Source organism: Myxine glutinosa, chromosome 6 (assembly GCF_964187855.1).
Source record: "Myxine glutinosa chromosome 6, kmMyxGlut1.1, whole genome shotgun sequence".
In the NCBI taxonomy this organism is placed as follows: domain Eukaryota; kingdom Metazoa; phylum Chordata; class Myxini; order Myxiniformes; family Myxinidae; genus Myxine; species Myxine glutinosa.
The window spans coordinates 66,456,480-66,478,305 of NC_136266.1; the positions used below are offsets into that span (position 1 = coordinate 66,456,480).

General features: G+C 46.6%; 2 protein-coding genes across 5 annotated transcripts in view; one reads left to right on the forward strand and one right to left on the reverse strand.

The window, feature by feature from the left end:
• LOC137429908 (uncharacterized) lies at window positions 1-14,774 on the forward strand. 4 transcript variants are annotated; one of them, XM_078779964.1, is made up of 5 exons: window positions 187-1,009; window positions 1,073-1,474; window positions 9,843-10,051; window positions 10,173-10,254; window positions 14,091-14,774. In XM_078779964.1, exons 1-5 carry the CDS (start codon window positions 352-354, stop codon window positions 14,285-14,287), a joined length of 1,548 nt encoding a protein of 515 aa, XP_078636090.1. In that variant the 5' UTR covers window positions 187-351; the 3' UTR covers window positions 14,288-14,774. The 4 variants fall into 4 exon arrangements, with proteins under 4 accessions (XP_067976373.2, XP_078636090.1, XP_078636089.1 ...); XM_078779963.1 differs by having other exon boundaries at window positions 187-613; window positions 656-1,474; XM_078779965.1 differs by having other exon boundaries at window positions 187-613; window positions 764-1,474.
• The window catches only part of LOC137429909 (pro-glucagon), a 23,423-nt gene continuing 16,121 nt past the window's right edge, over window positions 14,525-21,826 (reverse strand). Inside the window, exons 3-5 of the mRNA XM_068120274.1 lie at window positions 20,884-21,015; window positions 14,797-14,948; window positions 14,525-14,587 (exon numbers count right to left, since the gene is read on the reverse strand). Coding sequence (XP_067976375.1) covers window positions 14,837-14,948; window positions 20,884-21,015 — 244 coding nt within the window. The 3' untranslated portion in view covers window positions 14,525-14,587; window positions 14,797-14,836. The remainder of the gene's footprint in view (window positions 14,588-14,796; window positions 14,949-20,883; window positions 21,016-21,826) is intronic.

A 21,826-nucleotide genomic window follows, 5' to 3' on the forward strand; every position in this document is an offset into this window, starting at 1 on the left:
AATTTCTTAAAATGTGTACTACCTGGTATGTCAGAAACACGAGTTATTATACTGTAAATGTTAAGCGTTTCCGGTTTACTTTGACATTTATTTTATGTATATATATATTTAAAATCAGTTACCTCTTTTCATCGCGTTTCTGTAATATGGAGGCTTCAGCATGAAAAACGGAGGAATATCCGCCAATTGAGTACCCATGCACTCTGACCTCTGACCGAGACCATGCTTGCGAGGCCTTGTTGGTGATTGCTTACTTCAAAATCAAAGTCGTCACAAACTGATCTTCAGCTTTTCCTGGGGTGTGTTATAGAATAAAAACCGCTCAGTATTGGTTCCAACAAACGGAAAGAGATGGCGGCGTCGTTTTGCCGAACACATCTTGTGTTCTCTGTTTTCCAAACCGTGAGGGTTAAGACCGCAGTGGTTTGGACCTTTAGACCTCTCGGAGTTCGGGCAATTGCCGTGGGTTGGCCCCACTTTAGAGTGAATTTCGCCTGGTCACAGGAATCCGCGCAAAGAAATCTGTTCCAAAAACAACGCTTTCTGGCAGCAGAAAGGTGTGTGCTGTCATGCCATCCAGGTATGCAAAGACCTTGTACTTGTAGTGCTGGAGGTGCTGCAGGAACCGCCGGAGGTGCTGCAGGAACCGCCGGAGGTGCTGCAGGAACCGCCGGAGGTGCTGCAGGAACCGACGTAGGTGCTGCAGGAACCACCAGAGATGTTGCAGAAAGCCCCGGAGGTGCTGCAGGAACCATTGCCGGAGCTGCTGCAGGACCCGCCGGAGGTGCTACAGCTACAGGAACCGCCGGAGCTGCTGCAGGAACCGCCGGAGCTGCTGCAGGAACCGCCGGAGCTGCTGCAGGAACCGACGAAGGTGCTGCAGGAACCACCAGAGATGTTGCAGAAAGCACCGGAGGTGCTGCAGGAACCATTGCCGGAGCTGCTGCAGGACCCGCGGGAGGTGCTACAGCTACAGGAACCGCCGGAGCTGCTGCAGGAACCGCCGGAGGTGCTGCAGGAACCGCAAAAGGTGCTGCAGGAACCGCAAAAGGTGCTGCAGGAACCGCAAAAGGTGCTGCAGGAACCGCAAAAGGTGCTGCAGAATCTTCATTTTCTGCAGGAACCGCAAAATGTGCTGCAGGAACCACCAGAGATGCTGCAGAACCCGCAAAATGTGCTGCAAGAACCACTGCCGGAGGTGTTGCAGAAGCTGCAATTTCTGCAGAAACCATGGAAACTGTAGTCGTTTTGGAAACTGCCGATGCTATGAAAGACGCTGACGTTGCAGAAGCTTCAGTAGATGTAAAAGCTGCAGTTGTTCTGGAGCCTTCAGAGGCTACACTTGCTGCAAAACCTGTGATTGCCATGGAAACAGTCAATACCCAAGATGTTGCATCAACCTTTGTGGACAATGATGCTTGCAGACTCAGACTCGGTGGTTTTGAACCGACATCCTACACCTCTGCGTTGGAGCGTGAGTGTACTCTTTACCCCAGCGGGTACACTTTTGATCCGATGTACTAAAACTCAAAACTAGTGTAAAATGTTCCGAACAGCCTCGTGATGTATCTGAATGAATGAATGAATGAATGAACGTCCAAATACGATTAAAACAGGTAGGTATCAAGCTTGGTAGTTTGTCACCTCACCACACACAGTCTTGAGTGGTGGGGTCCGTGAACGGCAAATTTGATTGGTCACGACGATGTAAAATGCTGTAATATTTGGTCCAAGTACAGGTAAACGGCAGCGTTTTGAATTAGCGCCAAGAAGGTGATTTGTGTTCTTTCGTGTTCAAGTATGTAATTCAATTTAAATAAAATAAAGATTTTAAAGGTTTTAGAAAAAAAGAAAATCGTAAGTTTACCGCCGTTGTTTCATACCTCACTTTATTTAACACGTTGCATTCATTAATTCATGCCCGTTGTTTGTGTCCTTTATAACGTGCTTAAACCAGTAAGTTTCGTGTTTGGAATGATTTTCAATTTTGTTTGACTGCCAGACAAGCAGAGAGAGAGTAAAAATGTTTATCTCTCTCCCCTCTGCGGATGTGTGATCGGGTTGAATTCTGAGCCAAAATGCCGCTAAACTAGAGGTTTGTTTCCGATTCATGTTCAAAATACAACATTCAATTTAAAGTAAGTTATTCCTCGATCATAAAGTGACGTTTGTACACAGAAGGACAAACAGATAGACAGACAGAGTGAACCAATTGCTCAACCCCACACTTTTTGTTTCGTGTACGCAAGGTACTGATTTCAATAAACTGAGCGCTGAGTGAGAAGCCGAAGTGAGAAGCCGATTTCGATAACCTCCAATGTAAAAAAGAAATACAAAACAAGTTTTAAATACCTTTTAATCATTATCTAGTTATCTAACTCCGTCAAGTCTATTCTGACTTCTGGTGACATTCATGATCGGGTTTCCTCCAAACATTCCTGTCCTGCATTGCTTCCCCGAGCTATGGCAGTGACAGCTTGGTTTAAGCCTTTACCCCATCCATCCAGCACATACACGGTCTATTAATCATTTGGTATTCTTTGAAAAGATTACGAAGCAGTTCAGCATTATTATACGAGTGAGTTCACTTTCTAATAGCCTGGTGTTGGCTTAGCGGTTAGGGTGCTGGCTTGGGATCCGAGGATCCTGAGTTCGAATCCCGGTCGATCGTTGAATTAATGCCAGGAGGGTTGACTCAGCCTGTCATTCCTTCCGAGGTCGGCAAATTGAGTACCAGCTTGCTGAGATGAATGTGCTGGTGTGTGCCCCGGTTTCGAATAGGCACACCGTATCCCTGCGCATCGTAAGAGGCGACTACATAAAAACATTGCCTCAAAAAGGGAACCATGATGATTGTCATGGGGCCTGCAATGCTAACCCCCACTCTATCAGGGAAAATGGCCTTAAAAAATGTTTTTTGTTTTTTTTTTAGTTCACTTTCTAACGCTTGGTTTAATTACAGACTGAGTTCCAACAAGCCAACAATAGCCTTATCTCTGGTGTGAAGGCTTCTACATACAGGATTGAATGTCCAAAGGCATATTCGGCTGCCAAAAAAAAAACCGATCCCAACAATCCCACCACATGGTATGACTTAACCCTCAATTAAATTTTTTTAAAATTAAATCCCCTTTTAGGCTTTTGGGAAGGAATAAACGTTCCGTAAATCCTCTCGGAATGCTTGATGTCCTTCATCGTGATTGTCAGATGATCATGGTGTCTTCTTCTTTTTCTCTTTTGCGTGTATTTCTTCGTTTTGGAGCATGATAGGATCGAGGAATTTTTCATAGGGGGGCGAAAATTGGGATGAAAGGGTGGACAGGAAATAGTGGCTTGGACTTTGTGAGGGCAACGAGGAATGTGTTGCTGGATCGTGAAAATGCAGGAGGGGCAAGAACAGAGGCAAGCTGATAGAGTAGTTTGAAGCAACCAACCTGTCTACGGTGGGAGAGGACTTAGCAATAATTGTGAGTCTCAACATTAGAGATATTGACGATTTTTGGTTGACGATTTTTGGGATTCTTAACTTCACCTGACATACAGAAGTAAAACAAAAAAAATGGTGTGAAGTCGATGGCGGCCATCACAAATCCTCACGTTTCCCACCTAAAGCAAAATTTAAAGATGGCAAAAGGTTCCACTGAGAAATGACCCAGTATAAAACAAGAGAAAAATGACCACAGTGTGGTCACCAGCTGCGACGTGTAGAATCATGAGGATATCCGTTGCAATATGCGCTACCAAATTCGACCAGTCATTAAATTATATGCATGCACTAGCGTCTTTTTGTCTTTCAGTTCTGGTCTTGTCCTTTGTTTTGGGACGCAACATGCTTCATCAACTGATTACATATAATGTATGGACGTGAATGTTATTTCTGTTAATGTTAATGTTAATTCATTAATGTTATTTATTCATGTTAATTCTGGGTGGCAGAGGGATAATTTCAAACGGGCTTGGTCGGTAGGGGAAGTCCGAGTGTATGCACATGTGCCATTCAATAATTACACCTAATTTGTGTCAGGTTCTGTGTAATGAGATTGATATGAAAACATTCATGTTGTCTTTGTTGCTAAATTTATTCTGGTTTCTTCAAACAAATCGCGATTTTCGTCTGCGATGTTCTTACCTCATACCAACGCACGTCCGAGTGTATGCGCATGCGCTATTCCACAATTACACCTAATTTGTGTCAGGTTCTGTGTAATGAGATTGATATGAAAACATTCATGTTGTCTTTGTTGCTAAATTTATTCTGGTTTCTTCAAACAAATCGCGATTTTAGTCCGCGATGTTCTTACCTCATACCAACGCATGTCCGAGTGTATGCACATGCGCTATTCAAAAAGGCACCCCAACAACAAGAACAACAACGCGGTCCTCTCATAGAGCTTCTCGTCGCAGCTAAAAATGTTCCTGTTTACATCCCATGGAGCATGAACCAGGGGTGAAATCCCAAAAATTGTTACATATTTCATGTGCCCCCCAATGTTGATTGCATATACAAAGTTTAATTTAAAAATGTTTTGAATATTCCCGTAATTGCATTTTTGGTGTATGACCTTTTAACCCCACCCCAGGGAGGGGGTAAAAACTATACTGCTCTTGTACCTTCGTGCCATGTGGTGATCATATCTACCAAGTTTGGTGAATTTTGGACAGACAGACAGACAGACAGACAGACGGTTCCGTATACAATATCTCCCAGTTTTTTTTGTTTTTTTTTAAAGTGTGGGGATAATGACTTCACAGTGTATGCCATCAAGTTGTAGGTGAAGGACTTGTTGGTTGTGGGGAGCTCAAGAATGTCAAAGGAATTAAGATGCGTCACATGGCTTCTATCTTTAGATGCCAACTTGATGATGTGATCAGACCATGAAAAGTTATGTCCGACAGTGACACTGACAAGTTCCAGTGACTGCACCTGGGTTAATGGCTAGCCAATGAAGGATATGGAAGAGTTATCGAGGTTGTCTTGTTTTCATGAGTGTGGGAGTACTTGATACTTGCCCGGATTGATATTTATGCTTCAATCATACCATTTAAGTGATGGGACAGTGTCCCGTACGTCGTTGTTAATTCAACGTGGTGTCACTCAGACTTTGCCGGATATGATGAGAGATGTCAGCCCATGCAATATTATGCTATTCCTCCTGTCAGGTTTATCTCGCCTCACTTCCGGCCTCATTCCACTTGCCCTCTCTTCCCAATGTTCATCCCCATTCCCGAGCACCCCAATTGGATGTGTTCTACCAGGAGCGCATTCATACCTAGTTACATTGCGCTAATTCCAAGATGGATGCTCATCTTCATTCCTCCTCCACATTTTCATTTTTAACTCAACTGGACTATGTCCAGCTGAGTTTTTGTCGACACCCAGTGTCTGTCTGTCTGTCTGTCGTCTGTAAACAATTCGACGTCTACGCTCTAAAAGTCACCAATATTGATAAAATTTGATGAAACTTGTTATGCAGCATCTTGAAGACATAAACTAGTTTGGGATTGCATTTGGGCGTTGCACGCCCAAAAATGGGCGCGGCTGGGCGGCCATATTGAAAAATCAATTTTTGTCAATCTGGTACTTCCTAATGTAGCTAGAAGGCTGAACCTTGGTGTGTAGACAGTATGTAACAAACCTCAACACATATATTACGGGTTTTGACGATGTCCGAAAAATGACCTCGTCGTGACCTATGACATGACTTGACCCATAAACATCAGTTTGGACGACGTCCAAGCTCTAAAAGTCACAAATACTGATCAAATTTGATGAAACTTGTGCCTTTTGCCACTTAAAGATATTTGAAAACGCACATATAAATGCAACATATTGTTGCGGATCTCAACGTCGGCCTTTTTTCCCCTTAAGAAGGGGGGATTAATCCCCTTGTGTGCGACTGACCGATGTGAGTCCTGAAGTTGCCCAGCTCCCTCCGGAGAGGCAGGTGAGCAACCTCGTTCGCGACCGCGGACAAGATGTTAATTGCCGAGCAGATTAGCAGCCGCGGCACGAACCATTAGCAAGTACTAGACCCGATTCTTAAACGTTGGCCAAATCGTGCCACAGGTATTCAATTGGGAAAAGACAAGGACGAACGGATGTGAGGAAACCAGAAGGTAATAACCACCTTTAGAGGCCATTTTTCCCCGCAAAGCGGGGGTTGGCCTTTTTCGGGAACCGTGGTTGTTGTTGTTTTTTTGGTCCCCTTTTTGAAGCAATGTTTTACGGCCGGATGCCCTTCCTGACGCCAACCCTTTTTGCCGCCTTTAACGACAAACAGGGAATTACCAGTGAACTGGTACTCAATTAGCCGACCTCGGAAGGATGACAGGCTGAGTCAACCCCCCTGGCGTTAATTCAGCGATCGACCGGGATTCGAACCCAGGATCTTAGGATCCTAAGCCGGCACCCTAGCCGCTAGCCCAACACCAGGGTTAATTGGAGGAAACCAGAAGGTAAGGAAGAACAAATATAATTTATTACTAATATTTACACAATCAAAGGAACCAAGGAGAAGGAAAGAAACGAAAATAATTTACAGAAGGATGGAAGGATCAGAAGGACACAGAGCAATTCTAGCTTACCTATGCAGTCTTACTTAAACCCCAGGACAACACAAAAGACGGACGACAGTCAGACTTACACGGGGAATGATGATAGGAATGACAGGAACGAATGGCTGGAAGGGGAGGAAGGTTCAGCTGGAGTTTTGCTCCCGCCCGGGACGTCGGGCTCGACCTCGACGGCCACCGATGCCACCGATCCCACAGCAATCTGGTTCCCGCGTAGCAGCGGGTCGAAGCTGCGTGTCACAGGGGGGCCGGACTACGGTGGTCTCAAAGCTGCAGTTGGTTCAGCTGCGGTGGACTCAAAGCTGCGGTTTGTTCACTCAACTCTCTCAGTGCTCACTCCTCCACTGAACTGAACTCTGCTGCTCCTCCTCCACTGAACTCAACTCTGCTGCTCCTCCTCCACTGAACTCAACTCTGGTGGGGGGCGCCGCGTGACGGGTTTTATAGCGCCACACCCTGGAACGTTCGCGAAACTGCCCGATCGTTCTCTCTCCTCCTTCTCAAGCCAAACCCCTCGTGCTTGGTTGGTTGATCGGGGCTGGCTCACTCCTCCTTCCTATGACGAGGTGGAGACACGCCTTTCTTCTCCGAGCTGGCCGCGTGCGTAATGGCGGCAAATGCAGTTGGTAATGCGGTTGGCAATGGAGGTTTTTGGCAATGAAAGGGAATCTATCTTATTTCAATTCGGTGCAATGCAGAGTCAATTAATGGGAGACAGAGCCTTATACTGACATAGAATAAAGAAATAACTATAGAAAGGTTCTATGGTGGCCTACGTGCTTGTATATGGACTAGCTACGGTGCACTCATTTCAATTAACAGCCAATTAAAGGGGAAATGTACATAGGAAATTTTAATACTAAATTTACAAAGTGGAGGTTCTAAAAACCGTAACAATATAAACGCACATATAAACTATATATAGTTTGTGGTTCTATTATGCATATTCTAACCATATTGATATAGACCAGTTGAGTTCAGGTTCCCTGGAACCTCTAGTTTTTATGTGGAGCTGATCCTTGTTTCTGGTGTTTTGTGCTCTTCCATCCATTCGTTCAACACTGCTGCCCTTCACCACTTCATTGTTTCTCCCATAACCCTTCCCATTCTCTTTTAATCTTGCTGACTCTCAACCCCTTTCCCTCCCTGCCACTTCCCTTCTCATATAGTACGTGTTTGTATGCTTTTCGTCCGCCTCTTCCCTTCTTTCTCTCTGTCGGTTTGTCAACATGTCACTCTCTCGTTTAGTTCCCCCCACGAGCCTTGAATTGGGTATAAAAAGAGCACCAAGTGCACGTTCAGTGTTTGGTTGTGCTCTTTAACTGTGGCCCTTAAGTGGCATTCTAAAATGTTCCGGAAAGATTTGATTGGGTTCAACTCTATTCAAAGATGTCTCAGTATTCCCACGGTAGATCATCTTCATCATCATTTTCATCGTGCACCAGATTCTTGACAGAACGTTGATGCTGCCAAAGCAGTCTCCTGGCAAGGATTATACCAAATGGTTTGCCATTACCTTCCCAGCAGCCATTCAGGCCTGGATTTATAATCTGTTCGGGTTGCCGGTGATAACGCTCCGACTCTTGTTGAACCCACCATGTCTCGTGCCTTCAATAAAACAGGACCATTATTTTTCGATGTTCATATTCACTTTTATTCAGCTTATCTATATACATACTGTATTTCAAGTGTTTCCGTGTTTGTTTGTGTGTTTGTACGTTATTCCTTCATGGCTGAACTGTCGCACCTAGAGGCCCCAAATTTTGGGTGCAGATACATCAGAATCTCGGCAAGGTTTTAAGCTACTACACCTTGGCCTTAACGTACGTTTTGAGGCCACCATAGGCCACTACAAAGTGTATATGTGGGGTCAGACAGTGCAGATACCGGCCCACATGCAAAAGGTAACCACCATGAGGCCAATAACTCCAAAGCTTTTCAATGGCCAGCACGACCCGAAAACCCCCTCGGAAAAGCTCACCAAGCCGGGCAGCGTAGGGTAACCCCTGCTAGTACTGTCAATGTCATGATAAATTGGATGATCATTTAATGGCACACCTCAAATACTTATATGGTCGATCAAATGCTTATATAGCCTGGTGTTGGCTTAGCGGTTGGGGTGCCGGCTTGGGATCCTAGGATCCTGGGTTCGAATCCCGGTCGATCGCTGAATTAACACCAGGGGGGTTGACTCAGCCTGTCATCCTTCCGAGGTCGGCAAATTGAGTACCAGCTTGCTGGGATGAATGATCACGGTGTGTACCCCGATTTAGAATAGGTACACCGTATCCCTGCGCACCGTAAGAGGCGACTAAGGGTTGGTGCCAGGAAGGGCATCCGGCCATAAAAACATTGCCTCAAACAGGGAACCATGATTGTCATGGGGCCCGCAAGGCTAACCCCCGCTGTAGCGGGGAAAATGGCCTTAAAACGATCATTCATTCATTCTCAAATACTTATATGACTAGTTCAGCAAATTATACTAGAACGGCACTCAGTGGAGAGCACATACCTCTGCCAGGCTGAACAGTTTGTTTTGTATCCCAATGATAGGCCAGATCTGGATTCGGACATGAACCAAAATCTAATCAGTTTGTTCTTGTCACCTAACCAACTCATCCACCTAATTTCGTCATTAGGCGTCCATAACTTTTTTTAAATATCATGTTATATATATCGCTTTTCGCCCGATCCCTCAATGGTGAAGAATTACTTAAAATAATTTTTAAAATTATCGTATCCGAATCCATATTCAGATCTTCACCAAAATCAAATCAATTCGTCCTTGTCACACATACAACCTGTCCACAAAGTCTCGTCCAACTCCGTCCACAATTTTTTGAGATATCCTACTACATACATATCGTTTTTGGCCCTATCTCCCAATGGTGAAGAATCACTTTAAAAATTTCTCGTAGCCGGATCCGAATCCGAATCTTCACGAAATCTAAACATTTTCTCTGTGTCACATACACTACCTCCCTGCCAAATTTCGTCCGAATCCGTCCACAACCTTTGGAGATATCTTGTTCACAGACAGACAGGGGTGAAAACATCCAACTTTGGTGGCGGAGGTAAAACCTATCTCCTTTATCCTGTTCATAGGTAACTTGATTGACATTTTGTTTGACCCACAAATATCGGACGGATTTATCCATGACATGATGTTTCACTGTAAAAACGATGTCAAAGATCCCGTTTAAACACCACCAAATGTGTTCATTCCCTCGTATTCTTCACCTAATCTCCCATTGTTTTGTCGTTCCCAGATTTATCGCAGCAATCGGAGGTAATACCCCACAGCGAAGCAGGAGTGCTCAGTCTTGACAATTTAGTGCAAACCTTGCGGCAGGAGAACGGGTGCGATATATGTGTAATTCGCATCCCTCCGAGCCTTTGCTACACCGACCACATGGTTATTGTGACCGCAAGCTCGCACCGGCACCTCGTCGCCTTGGCCGAGTACGTTCACAAGCTGGTGAGCGCCGCTTACGTTCTGCTGGATTCCTTTTATCGACGATCATGATGGCAATGGGGATAAAAAGCAATGGCGTGGACATTCCTTGGTTTTTTTTTTTCTTTCTTTCTTTTTCCGCCAGTACAAAAGTGTGAAGTCTTCGAGCGATCCCCACGTCCTTCTAGAGGGGAAAACCTCAGAAGACTGGATGTGCATCGACTTTGGTGAGTGATTTGTCGCTGGAAGCTTCGTGCGCATGTAAAGGAATAAAAGTTTGTTGGTTAGCTTATGGATGCAAGTGGTGGGTTTCCACATTAAGCTTGCTTAATGGGTGTCTTGGTAATAGAATCGGAGCGATTTGGCTCGGATTATGACAGGCAGACGATGCCTGAACGAGTTCTGGAGCCATAAATTTGTTTTTATGGACTGCTCCAAGCTGCAAATAGCTCGTGGCCATAGGAATAGAAAAGGAGTCCATGTTGGTAAGAAGTGTTATCTCAATGTGCCATGCCCGAGCTGTTTTAAATGCGTTCGATCTCCTTTTCCCTCGACGAATGGGCCCATTCAAATCATTTGCAGAATGCACGGCGTAGGTAACAATTTCAGATGTGTGTACGAATGTTTATTTCGGCGTTATTGCCTTGCTGTAATATGCAAGCTGCTTTGCATGTTCTCTCCCGTCTCAAATGCCGGTAATGCACCGGCAGCGGCAGATTAAAAAGAATAGCAAATTGCGCACAAGCCGACAGCAAATCGTTAGCGATCCGATTTATTGCCGCAGATGTCTCTGACCGACCTGACACGCGCACAAAATGTTTTGCTGGTACACCGTTTCCAAGATTGGAACCATTTGTGCCAAAGGTTAGTCATACTCTTGGACTGCGAGTAGTTTTCTTGCAAATGTCAGTTAATTTATTATTTTACATTAAGGCTTAGCGGTTAGGGTGCCGGCTTGGGATCCTAGGATCCTGGGTTCGAATCCCGGTCGATCGCTAAATTAACGCCAGGGGGGTTGACTCAGCCTGTCATCCTTCCGAGGTCGGCAAATTGAGTACCAGCTTGCTGGGATGAATGATCACGGTGTGTACCCCGGTTTAGAATAGGTACACCGTATCCCTGCGCATCGTAAGAGGCGACTATGGGTTGGCGCCAGGAAGGGCATCCAGCCATAAAAACATTGCCTCAAACAGGGAACCATGATTGTCATGGGGCCCGCAAGGCTAACCCCTGCTCTAGCGGGGAAAATGGCCTTAAAACGATCATTCATTCATATTCGATGACTTGCTTGAGTAACTTTATTGATGACATGGAATTGATACTGACCTTTTAAACACGGGCGATGGTTCAGAACTCAGTAGTGACTTTCCGTATTATCTGAATATTGCTGCTTATGCTGACGATCTGTTTCGGATTATAAGCATACTAGCAGAAGTACCCGGCATTGCCGGGCGGGGGAGGGGAGGGGGAAGAGGAGGGGAGGAGAACGGGGGGGGGAGGGGAGAAGAGGTGGGGGAAGTCCCCGGCATTCCGTGTATAAACGTGAGGAAGAAGAGGGGGGAGGGGGAGGGGGGGAGGGGATGTGAGGGGGGGAGGGGAGGGATGGGAGAGGAGAGGAGGGGGAGGGGGGCGAGGGGGAAGGGGGGAGAGGGGAGGGGAGGGGGAGGGGAGGGGGAAAGGGTAGGGGGGAGGAGAAGGGGGAGGGGGAAAAGGGAGGGGGGGAGGGGGTAGGGGGGAGGGAAGGGGAAGGCCAGTCAACAATGACGTTGCAGTTCTCATGGTCGGAGAGCAGCACAACAATCGCGACATCGTCCTGAATCTTCGCAACAGCACGAAGCGGATTTTGGAGACTCACCGATCCTGTGACGCCCTCCAGTACCGGCGTTGCCGGGTGGGGGAAGGGAGACCCGTACTTTCCCAACCCGTACATTCGCCCTCTCGAATCAAGCTCACTCGGACAAAAGCCTCGCATAAATTACACCGTGAAGGCCCAATGGCCATGTCTATGCCACAAATCAAGTACGTGAGCAAGTCGGGCACACTGAATTGAAAATATATAGAACGCTCATACTCCGTGAAAAGTGAAGCCAACTGGCGGCGGGGATGGAACATCACGTGATCGCTCTGAGCAAATCATTGCGCTGCTCTGCCACCGGTCAGAATCCGTGTATAATATTCCTCGCTAAAAAAAAATCTATGTGAAACATGCTACTATCTATGCTAAATCATGCTAAATGCTAATCACGCTAAAATCAATGCTACTTGCTGTGAGTTTATGGCGGCAAGGAACATCACGTGATCGCGTCATGAACATCATTCGTGATCACGTGATCGTGATCGTCATCAATGAGCGCGAATGAGCACGCTGCTCTGCCACCAATTCAGATTCCGTGTATAATATTCCTCGCTGAAAAAAAAATGGATCTAAAGATGAAAGGAAAAAAAACCTATGTGGTGTGAATGGCAATGTTCCTCGCTGAAATGTGAAAAAACGCAATCGCTTTTCGCTCTGAAATACGTGCGAACGCGTAACTGAGTTAATGGCGACAAGGAACATCACCTGATCGCTCTGAGCGAATCAGCGCGCTGCTCTGCCACCGGTCAGATTCCGTGCATAATATTCCTCGCTGAAATGCGCTGAGGTAAAAATATGGTAAAAAAATATTATGAAATAAATTTTTAGGTCGGCCATGTTCTTCCCAGGCTCAATGGCCATGTCTGTGCCAAATATCAAGTACGTGAGCTTCTCCGTTTAGGAGTCTATCGGTAACATTACACACACACACACACACACACACACACACACACACACACACACACACACACACACAAACTGTGTTTTATATGTATATAGATTTGAGATTATTTACTTTGATGTAAATATAAAACACGAGTGTATTTCAATGTAAAGACTTAATAGATTATTTGAATATTGTTAAACGAGTCTCTTTAACACATAAGACATGATGATGCCAGTTTACTGTTCAACACATCAGTTTTGCCTCCTTGTGATGCCATCACCTACTAACATGACACCGTGGCCTGGCATACGTGATGCCGTGGCTGGGCAAACGTGACGCAATGGCCTGGCAAACGTGGCGCAATGGCCTGGCAAACGTGGCGCAATGGCCTGGCAAACGTGGCGCAATGGCCTGGCAAACGTGGCGCAATGGCCTGGCAAACGTGGCGCAATGGCCTGTCAAACGTGGCGCCGTGGCCGGGCAAACGTGATGCAATGGCCTGGCAAACGTGACAGCATGGCCTGGCAAATGTGATGCCGTGGCTGGGCAAACGTGATGCAATGGCCTGGCAAAGGTGGCGCCGTAGTCTGGCAAACGTGACGCCATGACCGGGCAAACGTGACAGCATGGCCTGGCAAATGTGATGCCGTGGCCGGGCAAACGTGGCGCAATGGCCTGGCAAACGTGACACAATGGCCTGGCAAACGTGACGCAATGGCCTGGCAAACGTGACGCAGTGGCCTGGCAAGCGTGGCGCAATGGCCTGGTGAACGTGGCGCAATGGCCTGGCGAACGTGGCGCAATGGCCTGGCAAACGTGGCGCAATGGCCTGGCAAACGTGGCGCAATGGCCTGGCAAACGTGGCGCAATGGCCTGGCAAACGTGGCGCAATGGCCTGTCAAACGTGGCGCCGTGGCCGGGCAAACGTGATGCAATGGCCTGGCAAACGTGACAGCATGGCCTGGCAAATGTGATGCCGTGGCTGGGCAAACGTGATGCAATGGCCTGGCAAACGTGACGCCATGGCCGGGCAAACGTGACACCATGGCCGGGCAAACGTGGCGCAATTGCCTGGCAAACGTGGCGCAATGGCCTGGCAAACGTGGCGCAATGGCCTGGCAAACGTGGCGCAATGGCCTGGCAAACGTGGCGCAATGGCCTGGCAAACGTGGCGCAATGGCCTGGCAAACGTGACGCAGTGGCCTGGCAAACGTGGCGCAATGGCCTGGCGAACGTGGCACACTACCCTCGTCGGTGGTTGACTGTAATACTTACCAAATTGTAACTCTGCTCTGCTGGCCGTCCCCTGCTTTGCACCTCAGGTCCCACCGTGCTGCACGTAATGCTGGAGAAAACGCGCAAGCGCTATGAGATTGAGAAACTGTGGACCCTCAGGGAAATGGATGACCAGCTGGAGCTCCTCCAGCCTGAATTTTTACCCGATGACTTAATCCTGGAAGGACATGAGACTGAGCACCATTGGGGACTGGAAGTTCCTCCTGATGAAAATAAACTGTGATCCCTCTGGATTGTTCCAGGGTAATGTGCACATGTTAAAAGAAACCGATGAAGGAACAGTGCCTGAGTCCAGTTTATTATTCATTTCTGATAAATCCATTCGACTCTCTCGGAATAATGGTTTCACACGGTGTGTAATTTAATTCTGCATGGTAATAAAATACACGAACACAATGAAATGTTGAAGGGAACACCGTGTTGATCGAATATGGCTCCACACAAGGAGTTGGAATTGCATTTGGGGTAATTTCAGGAGCACAATGTAGATTTGTCTCTCTTCTCACAGTCCTCACTGATGACTCTGCAACAGGAACATTGGGAAGGTTGTTAGAGAAGGGAAAAGATGGTGAACTCTGGGGGGCTGAAGGTGGGGGGAATTGGGGAAAGGTTGATAATCATATTGGTTTGTCATAATTGTTGCTTTTTGTGTATGGCAATTCTCCAATAGTGATGTCATAATGCAATAAATGGATTGTTATATTTATGCACCACGCTGCACACGAGACTCACCTCATTGTCTTGCAGTCTCCGCTATAGCCACGCAATGAACCTAAGCGTGCACCTGCTGTCCAGCATCTGCCATGGGCCGTTGCTGAATGTGCCACCAGTATGCCGCTTGACCACTCCTGGCATCGCGAATGTTGCCCAAGTCAGGACTTTCCCTGGAGAACACCGTCACCCCAATGACTGGGCTCGCGACACGACACTGATAAAGAGACAGCGTACAAGTGGAATTATATAAACTAGGGCATGCCCGTACTATATATATGCCCGTACTATATATCTATCTAAAATTATATCCCCCCCCTCTATTTACATGAAATGGTTTGGTTCATTCGCAACGCCAAAGCGAACGGCGAACGGCTTGCGAGTACAGTGACAATCCCCCCCCCCTCTATTTACATGAATGGTTTGGTCCATTCGCAACGACCACAGAACCCCCCCCTCTATTTACATGCAATGGTTTGGTCCAAAGCGAACGGCTTCCGGAGTTAGGTAAAGCAATCGCCATCGCGTGCACAAACGCGCAGGAAAGCGAATGAATCGCAAATTCGTTTTTATTAGTTTTAAAACTTTATTAAAACATAGTTTAACGCCAACATAGTTTGCAAACGTGAAATAAATGAATACGCTCTCAAATGTGCCATCCGAGGCAGAGTGTGTCCTCCACGTTCGGCACACGCGATCGTTCGCTGCTCTCTGATTGGTTGAATCGTTTTTTGGACATAGCTCGGTAAGTAATTGTCCGATTAATATGAAACCTTGAAAAGGCACATCCTCGGGTCCCCAGCAATATACCTGGCAAGTTTCAAGTATATCGGACCGGTAGTTGTCGAGAAACAGCGGTCACAGACAAACAAACAAACGTACAGACAGACAGACAGAGATTACTGGAATTATAGATAGATAATTCAACATCAATTCCTGATCACAGTTTATATGGGATTCTAACTGGGGTAGGGATGGTGGTGGCAAAAATGCAAATGGTGTCTTCTGTCATCGAGCCGGCAAGCTGGGAGCAACGATTCGCATTTATTGCCGCATCTGATGCAATTCAAATACTCCAATGGCAGCGAGGTCCAGGCTCCATTTCAAACTGTTTGTCCGATATGTGTAGCTTTTTGATCCCTAGGGTCCGTAATAAAAATTTCCATCGGTGTCAAAAACAAAACAGCAACCACCTGACAGATGACCCGTTGTAGTTTTCGTTCTAGTTGTGGTATCGACTGCAAATTAATAGTAGGATGTAGCTGCGGATGTGTCTACCCCTGCAATTAAAGACCATGGTGTTGTGAGATATGGTAGAAGGCACACTTTTGATCAGGTCTTATTGTAGGTACTCATTTACCTGCTCACCAATAGATCCTCCACATACAACTGAGCGGTTGTCGAATCGTAGATCTACGTCGTCCCAACTTTACCTCCGCCACCGAAGGTGGGGGTTACGTTTTCACCCCTGGTTTGTCTGTCTGTCTCTGTCTGTGAGCACGATATTTCAAAAAGTTGTGGACGAGTTTTGACAAAACTTGGTGGACGAGTTGGTTAAGTGAATAACAAGCGATTCGATTTTGTTTCAGGTCCGAATCCAGATCCTACCTATCAGTGGAATACAAAACGTAACAGTTCCTTTTCAGGAAGGAAGTTCAGTTCCTTTCCTTTCCGAAAAGGACAGTTCCTTTTCAGCCTGGCGGAGGTATGCGTTCTCCTGAGTGCCGTTGTCGTTTTCTTCTGTGTTAACTGCACGTTGTCTCGCCTCTGGGGTGTCGAGCCTGGGTTGGGGTCTTGTTAGACCCAACTCAAAACTGTCACCCTGGTGTTTCGCATGCCGCAGGATGACGTACACAGGGCGAGACATCAATATGTACCGGAGGACCCGTCTACCAGCACAGGTAATTGTCCCCCGTCGCTCAGCGGAGCGAAAGGGGGACTATGGCTTTCCCCTCCGTCCGTGTGTCCGTCCGTCCGTCCTTCCGTCTGTCCGTCCGTGCAGGCGTGCGGGCGTGCGTGCGTAAGCGAAGGACCGCATTCGAATTTAGTGTGTGGGTGCAACCCACGTCAAAATCCAAGATGGCCGCCGCCATGTATGTCTGAACCTTGTAACCTGCATATCTTGAAAAATAAGCGAAGTACCAACTTCTAATCTGGTGTGTGGGTGTGTCTAGGCATAAGGAAGAACGCTATTGAAAATTGGGTCGCCACGTCAAAATCCAAGATGGCCGCCGCCATGTATGTCTGAACCTTGTGAGATGAATATCTTGAAAAATAAGCGAAGTACCAACTTCTAATTTGGCGTGTGGGTGTATCTCGGCATACGGAAGAACCCTATTGAAAATTGGGTCGCCATGTCCAAATCCAAGATGGCCGCCAGCATATATATGTCTGAAACTTGTGAGCGAAATATCTCAAAAAATAAGCGAAGTACCAACGTCTAGGTGTGTGGGTGTATCTAGGCACAAGGACGAATGCTGTTTAAAATGGGGTCGCCACGTCAAAAGCCAAGATGGCCGCCGCCATGTATGTCTGAAACTTGTGAGATGAATATCTTGAAAAATAAGCAAAGTACCAACTTCTAATTTGGTGTGAGGGTGTATCTCGGCATAAGGAAAAACGCTATTGAAAATTGGGTCGCCACGTCAAAATCCAAGATGGCCGCTGCCATGTATATGTCTGATGCCATGTATGTCTGAACCTTGTAACCTGCATATCTTGAAAAATAAGCGAAGTACCAACGTCTAGGTGTGGGGGTGTATCTAGGCACAAGGAAGAATGCTGTTTAAAATGGGGTCGCCACGTCAAAAGCCAAGATGGCCGCCGCCATGTATGTCTGAACCTTGTAACCTGCATATCTTGAAAAATAAGCGAAGTACCAACTTCTAATCTGGTGTGTGGGTGTATCTCGCCATGAGGAAGAACGCTGTTTAAAATTGGGTCGCCACGTCAAAATCCAAGATGGCCGCCTCCATGTTTGTTTGACCCTTGTGAGATGAATATCTTGAAAAATAAGCGAAGTACCAACTTCTAATCTGGTGTGTGGGTGTATCTAGGCATAAGGAAGAACGCTATTGAAAATTGGGTCGCCACGTCAAAATCCAAGATGGCCGCCTCCATGTTTGTCTGACCCTTGTGAGAGAAATATAATATCATAGCATGTTTTCTGCGTGTTCCACTTTGTCAACTCACGTCACTTCCCCGACGGGGGACCTAGGCGTAACGCTTGTTATTAGTGGATGTTAAAGATCCGACGGTGGTTTTTACGAACAGTAGGCAAGTTATCTCTGACGCCTTGCTCAACTTAAAAATTCCTGCCTGGATTACGTTTATGATGTGGTCCTTGTTCTTGGAGGTTCATCGACACCCGGTGACACCACTTACTATCCCAGTGTGGTTGCAGCTTCTGTACCTGTAAACGAATTGACCAGGTGATACTTGGTCTTTCGACCGTCGAACTGTGACGGCGGCCAGGTAGAACAATTGATGAAATCAACAAGACCTTGATTGAGGTGTACTAACCACGGTGCAGAAGCTGATGTTACGGACCTTATCCCTCATTTGTTCCGACGAAGAGGAAACGTCATGAGCTTCTCCTTGCTTCCCACGGGAGTGAGCGTACCTCAATCGACGCCATGTTGATTTCTTCCATTGGAACCATTTTATTTGGAGCCAAAGTGTAAACCAACACAAAATGACCCACGAACAAAAATGTTGATCAATAAATGGATGGTCACGTGATTTACACTGGTTGTACACCAAGTGCGATCAACGTGCAGTTTGTTGTTACGGGATTTTAAACTTTCAAACAAATCTTGAAGTTTTTTAAACTTCAAGATTTTAAAGATTCAAGAAATTGATTCAAGAAATTGATTCTTGATTCTTGATTCTTGATTCAAGAAATCAAGAAAGATTTTAAACTTTCAAACAAATCTTGAACAAATCATTCGTGGGAAAACCACATTTCAAATCTGGCCTCCAAAGCCAGTCGCCGACTGGGCATCCTCCGTCGTGCGAAGTTCTTCCTTGGCACACCTGAGCTCCTCACCACATACAAGGCTTTCATCCGCAGCTCAATGGAATACTGCTCTCCCCTCTGGGCTGGTGCTCCTGCCTCACACCTCGCTCGGCTTCACGCTGTTGAAACCAAAGCGTTCAGAATCATTGGAATCTCCCGCGATGCAGCTAACTCCAAGGGCCTCTCACTTACTCACCGCAGGCAGGTTGGTGGTCTTTCTATATTCTACCGACTCCTCTCCGGCCTTGCTCCCCCAGCTCTCTCTGGGCTCTGTCCCCCAAATATTCCTGCAGGTCGCACAAGATCTGCCTGCAACCCTCTTATGGTTAAACTGCCAAAATCTAGACTCTCTGCTCACCTTCACTCCTTCATTCCCCTTTTCTCCCGCCTCTGGAACAAACTCCCTCACTCCCTTCAATCCCACTCCTCCCTCCAGGTCTTTAAAACGGCTGTTCACCACCATCTCTTATCTTCCCCCATCCAAAACCTTGATCTTTTCTACCCCCGCTAATTTCACCCCAAATCCACTTTTTTGAGGTGACTTTTGTCTTCTTTCCTGGAAGTCCTTGGTGTCCTTGCGTTTTATACCTATCCTGCCTCCCCCCAGGCCCTCTCCCTCCCACACATCTCCCGATGTCCCTGCTCTCAAATGTTGTGTTTGTGTGCTTCCTCCCCTTCTCTCCCCATCTTGTCGACCGCTCCCCTTTTTATATACTTTGTTTGCTTGTTTGTTTGATTTGTTTCTTTGATAAATGTTAGCTCTTTCACAAGCCTCGACTCTGTATACAACAAAAGAAAAAAGAAAAAAAAGTGCTTTACAAGGAGAACTGGAACGGCACTCAGTAGAGAGTCTACCGACTCCTCTCTGGCCTTGCCCCCCCCCAGCTCTCTCTGGGCTCTGTCCCGCAAATATTCCTACAGGTCGCACAAGATCTGCCAGCAACCCTCTTATGGTTAAACTCCCAAAATCAAGACTTTCTGCTCACCTTCACTCCTTCACTCCTCTCTTCTCCCGCCTCTGGAACAAACTCCCTCACTCTCTTCAATCCCACTCCACCCTCCAGGTCTTTAAAACTGCTGTTCACCACCATCTTTTATCTTCCCCCATCCAAAACGTTGATCTTTTCTACCCCCGCTAATTTCACCCCAATTCCACTTTTTTGAAATACCAACTTCTGTCCTGGAAGTCCTTGGTGTCCTTGTGTTTTATACTTCTCCCTCCACCCCTCCCCCCTTCCCACGCCTCCTCCCCCCAAGCCCTCTCCCTTCCACACATCTCCCTGCTCTCAAATGTTGTGTTTGTGTGCTTCCCCTTCTCTCCCCATCTTGTTTTCCGCTCCCTCTTTTTGTGTGTTTTGTTTGTCTGGTTGATTTGTTTGTGAAGTAAATGTTAGCTCTTTCACGAGCCTCGATTCAGTATACAAAAAAAAAAAAAAAAAAAAAAAAAAAAAACATACCTGGTTGACTTGGTTGGCCATATAACTCGATGGTGAAGATTCACCTTAAAAATTAAATAATTCTCATATCCGAATCCATATTCAGATCTTCACCAAAATCGATTCTTCCTTGTCACACATAACCTCTCCACAAAGCTTAATCCAAATCCGCCCATAACTTTTTGAGATATCCTGCAAGTATGGTTTTTGGTCCTATCTCCCAATGGTGAAGAATCACTTTAAAATTCTCGTAGCCGGATCCGAATCCGGATCGTCACCAAAATCGAATCATTTCGTCCTTCCCACATACGCTACATCTCTGCCAAATTTCGTCCGAATCCGTCCACAACTGAGATATGTTGATCACAAACGGACAAACAGACAGACAGGGGTGAAAACATAACCTCCATCCACCTTTGATGACGGAGGTAATGAAGAGACAAGAATAGTAACACCTCGAAGTGCTAAGGTGGGGCTGCCTGCGACGGGAGCTCGTGATTGGAGGAAAAGAGGTCACGTGGGAAACCCCTTTGGGACAGATGTAATTGAAATGGTGGGACAGTTCCTCGTCGATATTTGTATGACGTGTTTATGATGTAATTTGTTGATTCCTGTCAACGTTTCAATGAATGGGGGAGAGGTGACGTCACTCACTCGGTTGGAAGTTCGTTGTCGAGCAACCAGCGGACGAACTGTTGGGCTTTTTTCGCCTCCAGTATCTTCGTGTAGTCGCTGGTCAAAGATCCTTCGGAGTAGCGCTTACTATGGCCGAACCTGCTGCTCCCTCTGCAAATACAAATCCCATTAAAGGTGAGGAAAGCACGTTCGTTCAACACAGGGCTATACACTTCTTCGTCATCGTCTATTTCCGAAGCCACCTACTTAACGGCCAAGGTGGGGTCCGTCGGGGTCCGTCGAGGGAAACGGTTCTGGCCCAAGTCTTTCACGAATCGCATGGCGAGGCCTGACGATCGAATGAAGTTGGCGGGATTTCGAATGCTGACGTCACCGGCGATAATTTTCCCGCTCTTCGCGAAGTAAATTTGCGCGTCTGCATTTGGCGTTTCAGCGAACGACATCTTGTGTCGGTAATCTCAGCCACATTCCGCACCTCGAGCTGAAAAAGATGTGTAACTCTGTAAGTGTCTTTATTTTAAAAACGATGTGTATGTTATTCATATTTATTGCAAGTTAATAGTCTTATGGGTGGTATATGGGAGTGGACATATTCCCCAACTTTTTTGTGTCACCCTGGTGGTGGGGATAACATACCGATTGTCTCCACCCCTCTCCCCCACATTTTTGACGAGGGGGGGATAATATACCGATTGTCGCCACCCCTCTCCCCCATATTTTTGACGAGGGGGGGTAATATACCGATTGTCGCCACCCCTCTCCCCCATATTTTTGACTAGGGGGGGATAATATACCGATTGTCGCCACCCCTCTCCCCCCATATTTTTGACTAGGGTGGGTAATATACCGATTGTCGCCACCCCTCTCCCCCATATTTTTGACTAGGGGGGGATAATATACCGATTGTCTCCACCCCTCTCCCCCACATTTTTGACGAGGGGGGGATAATATACCGATTGTC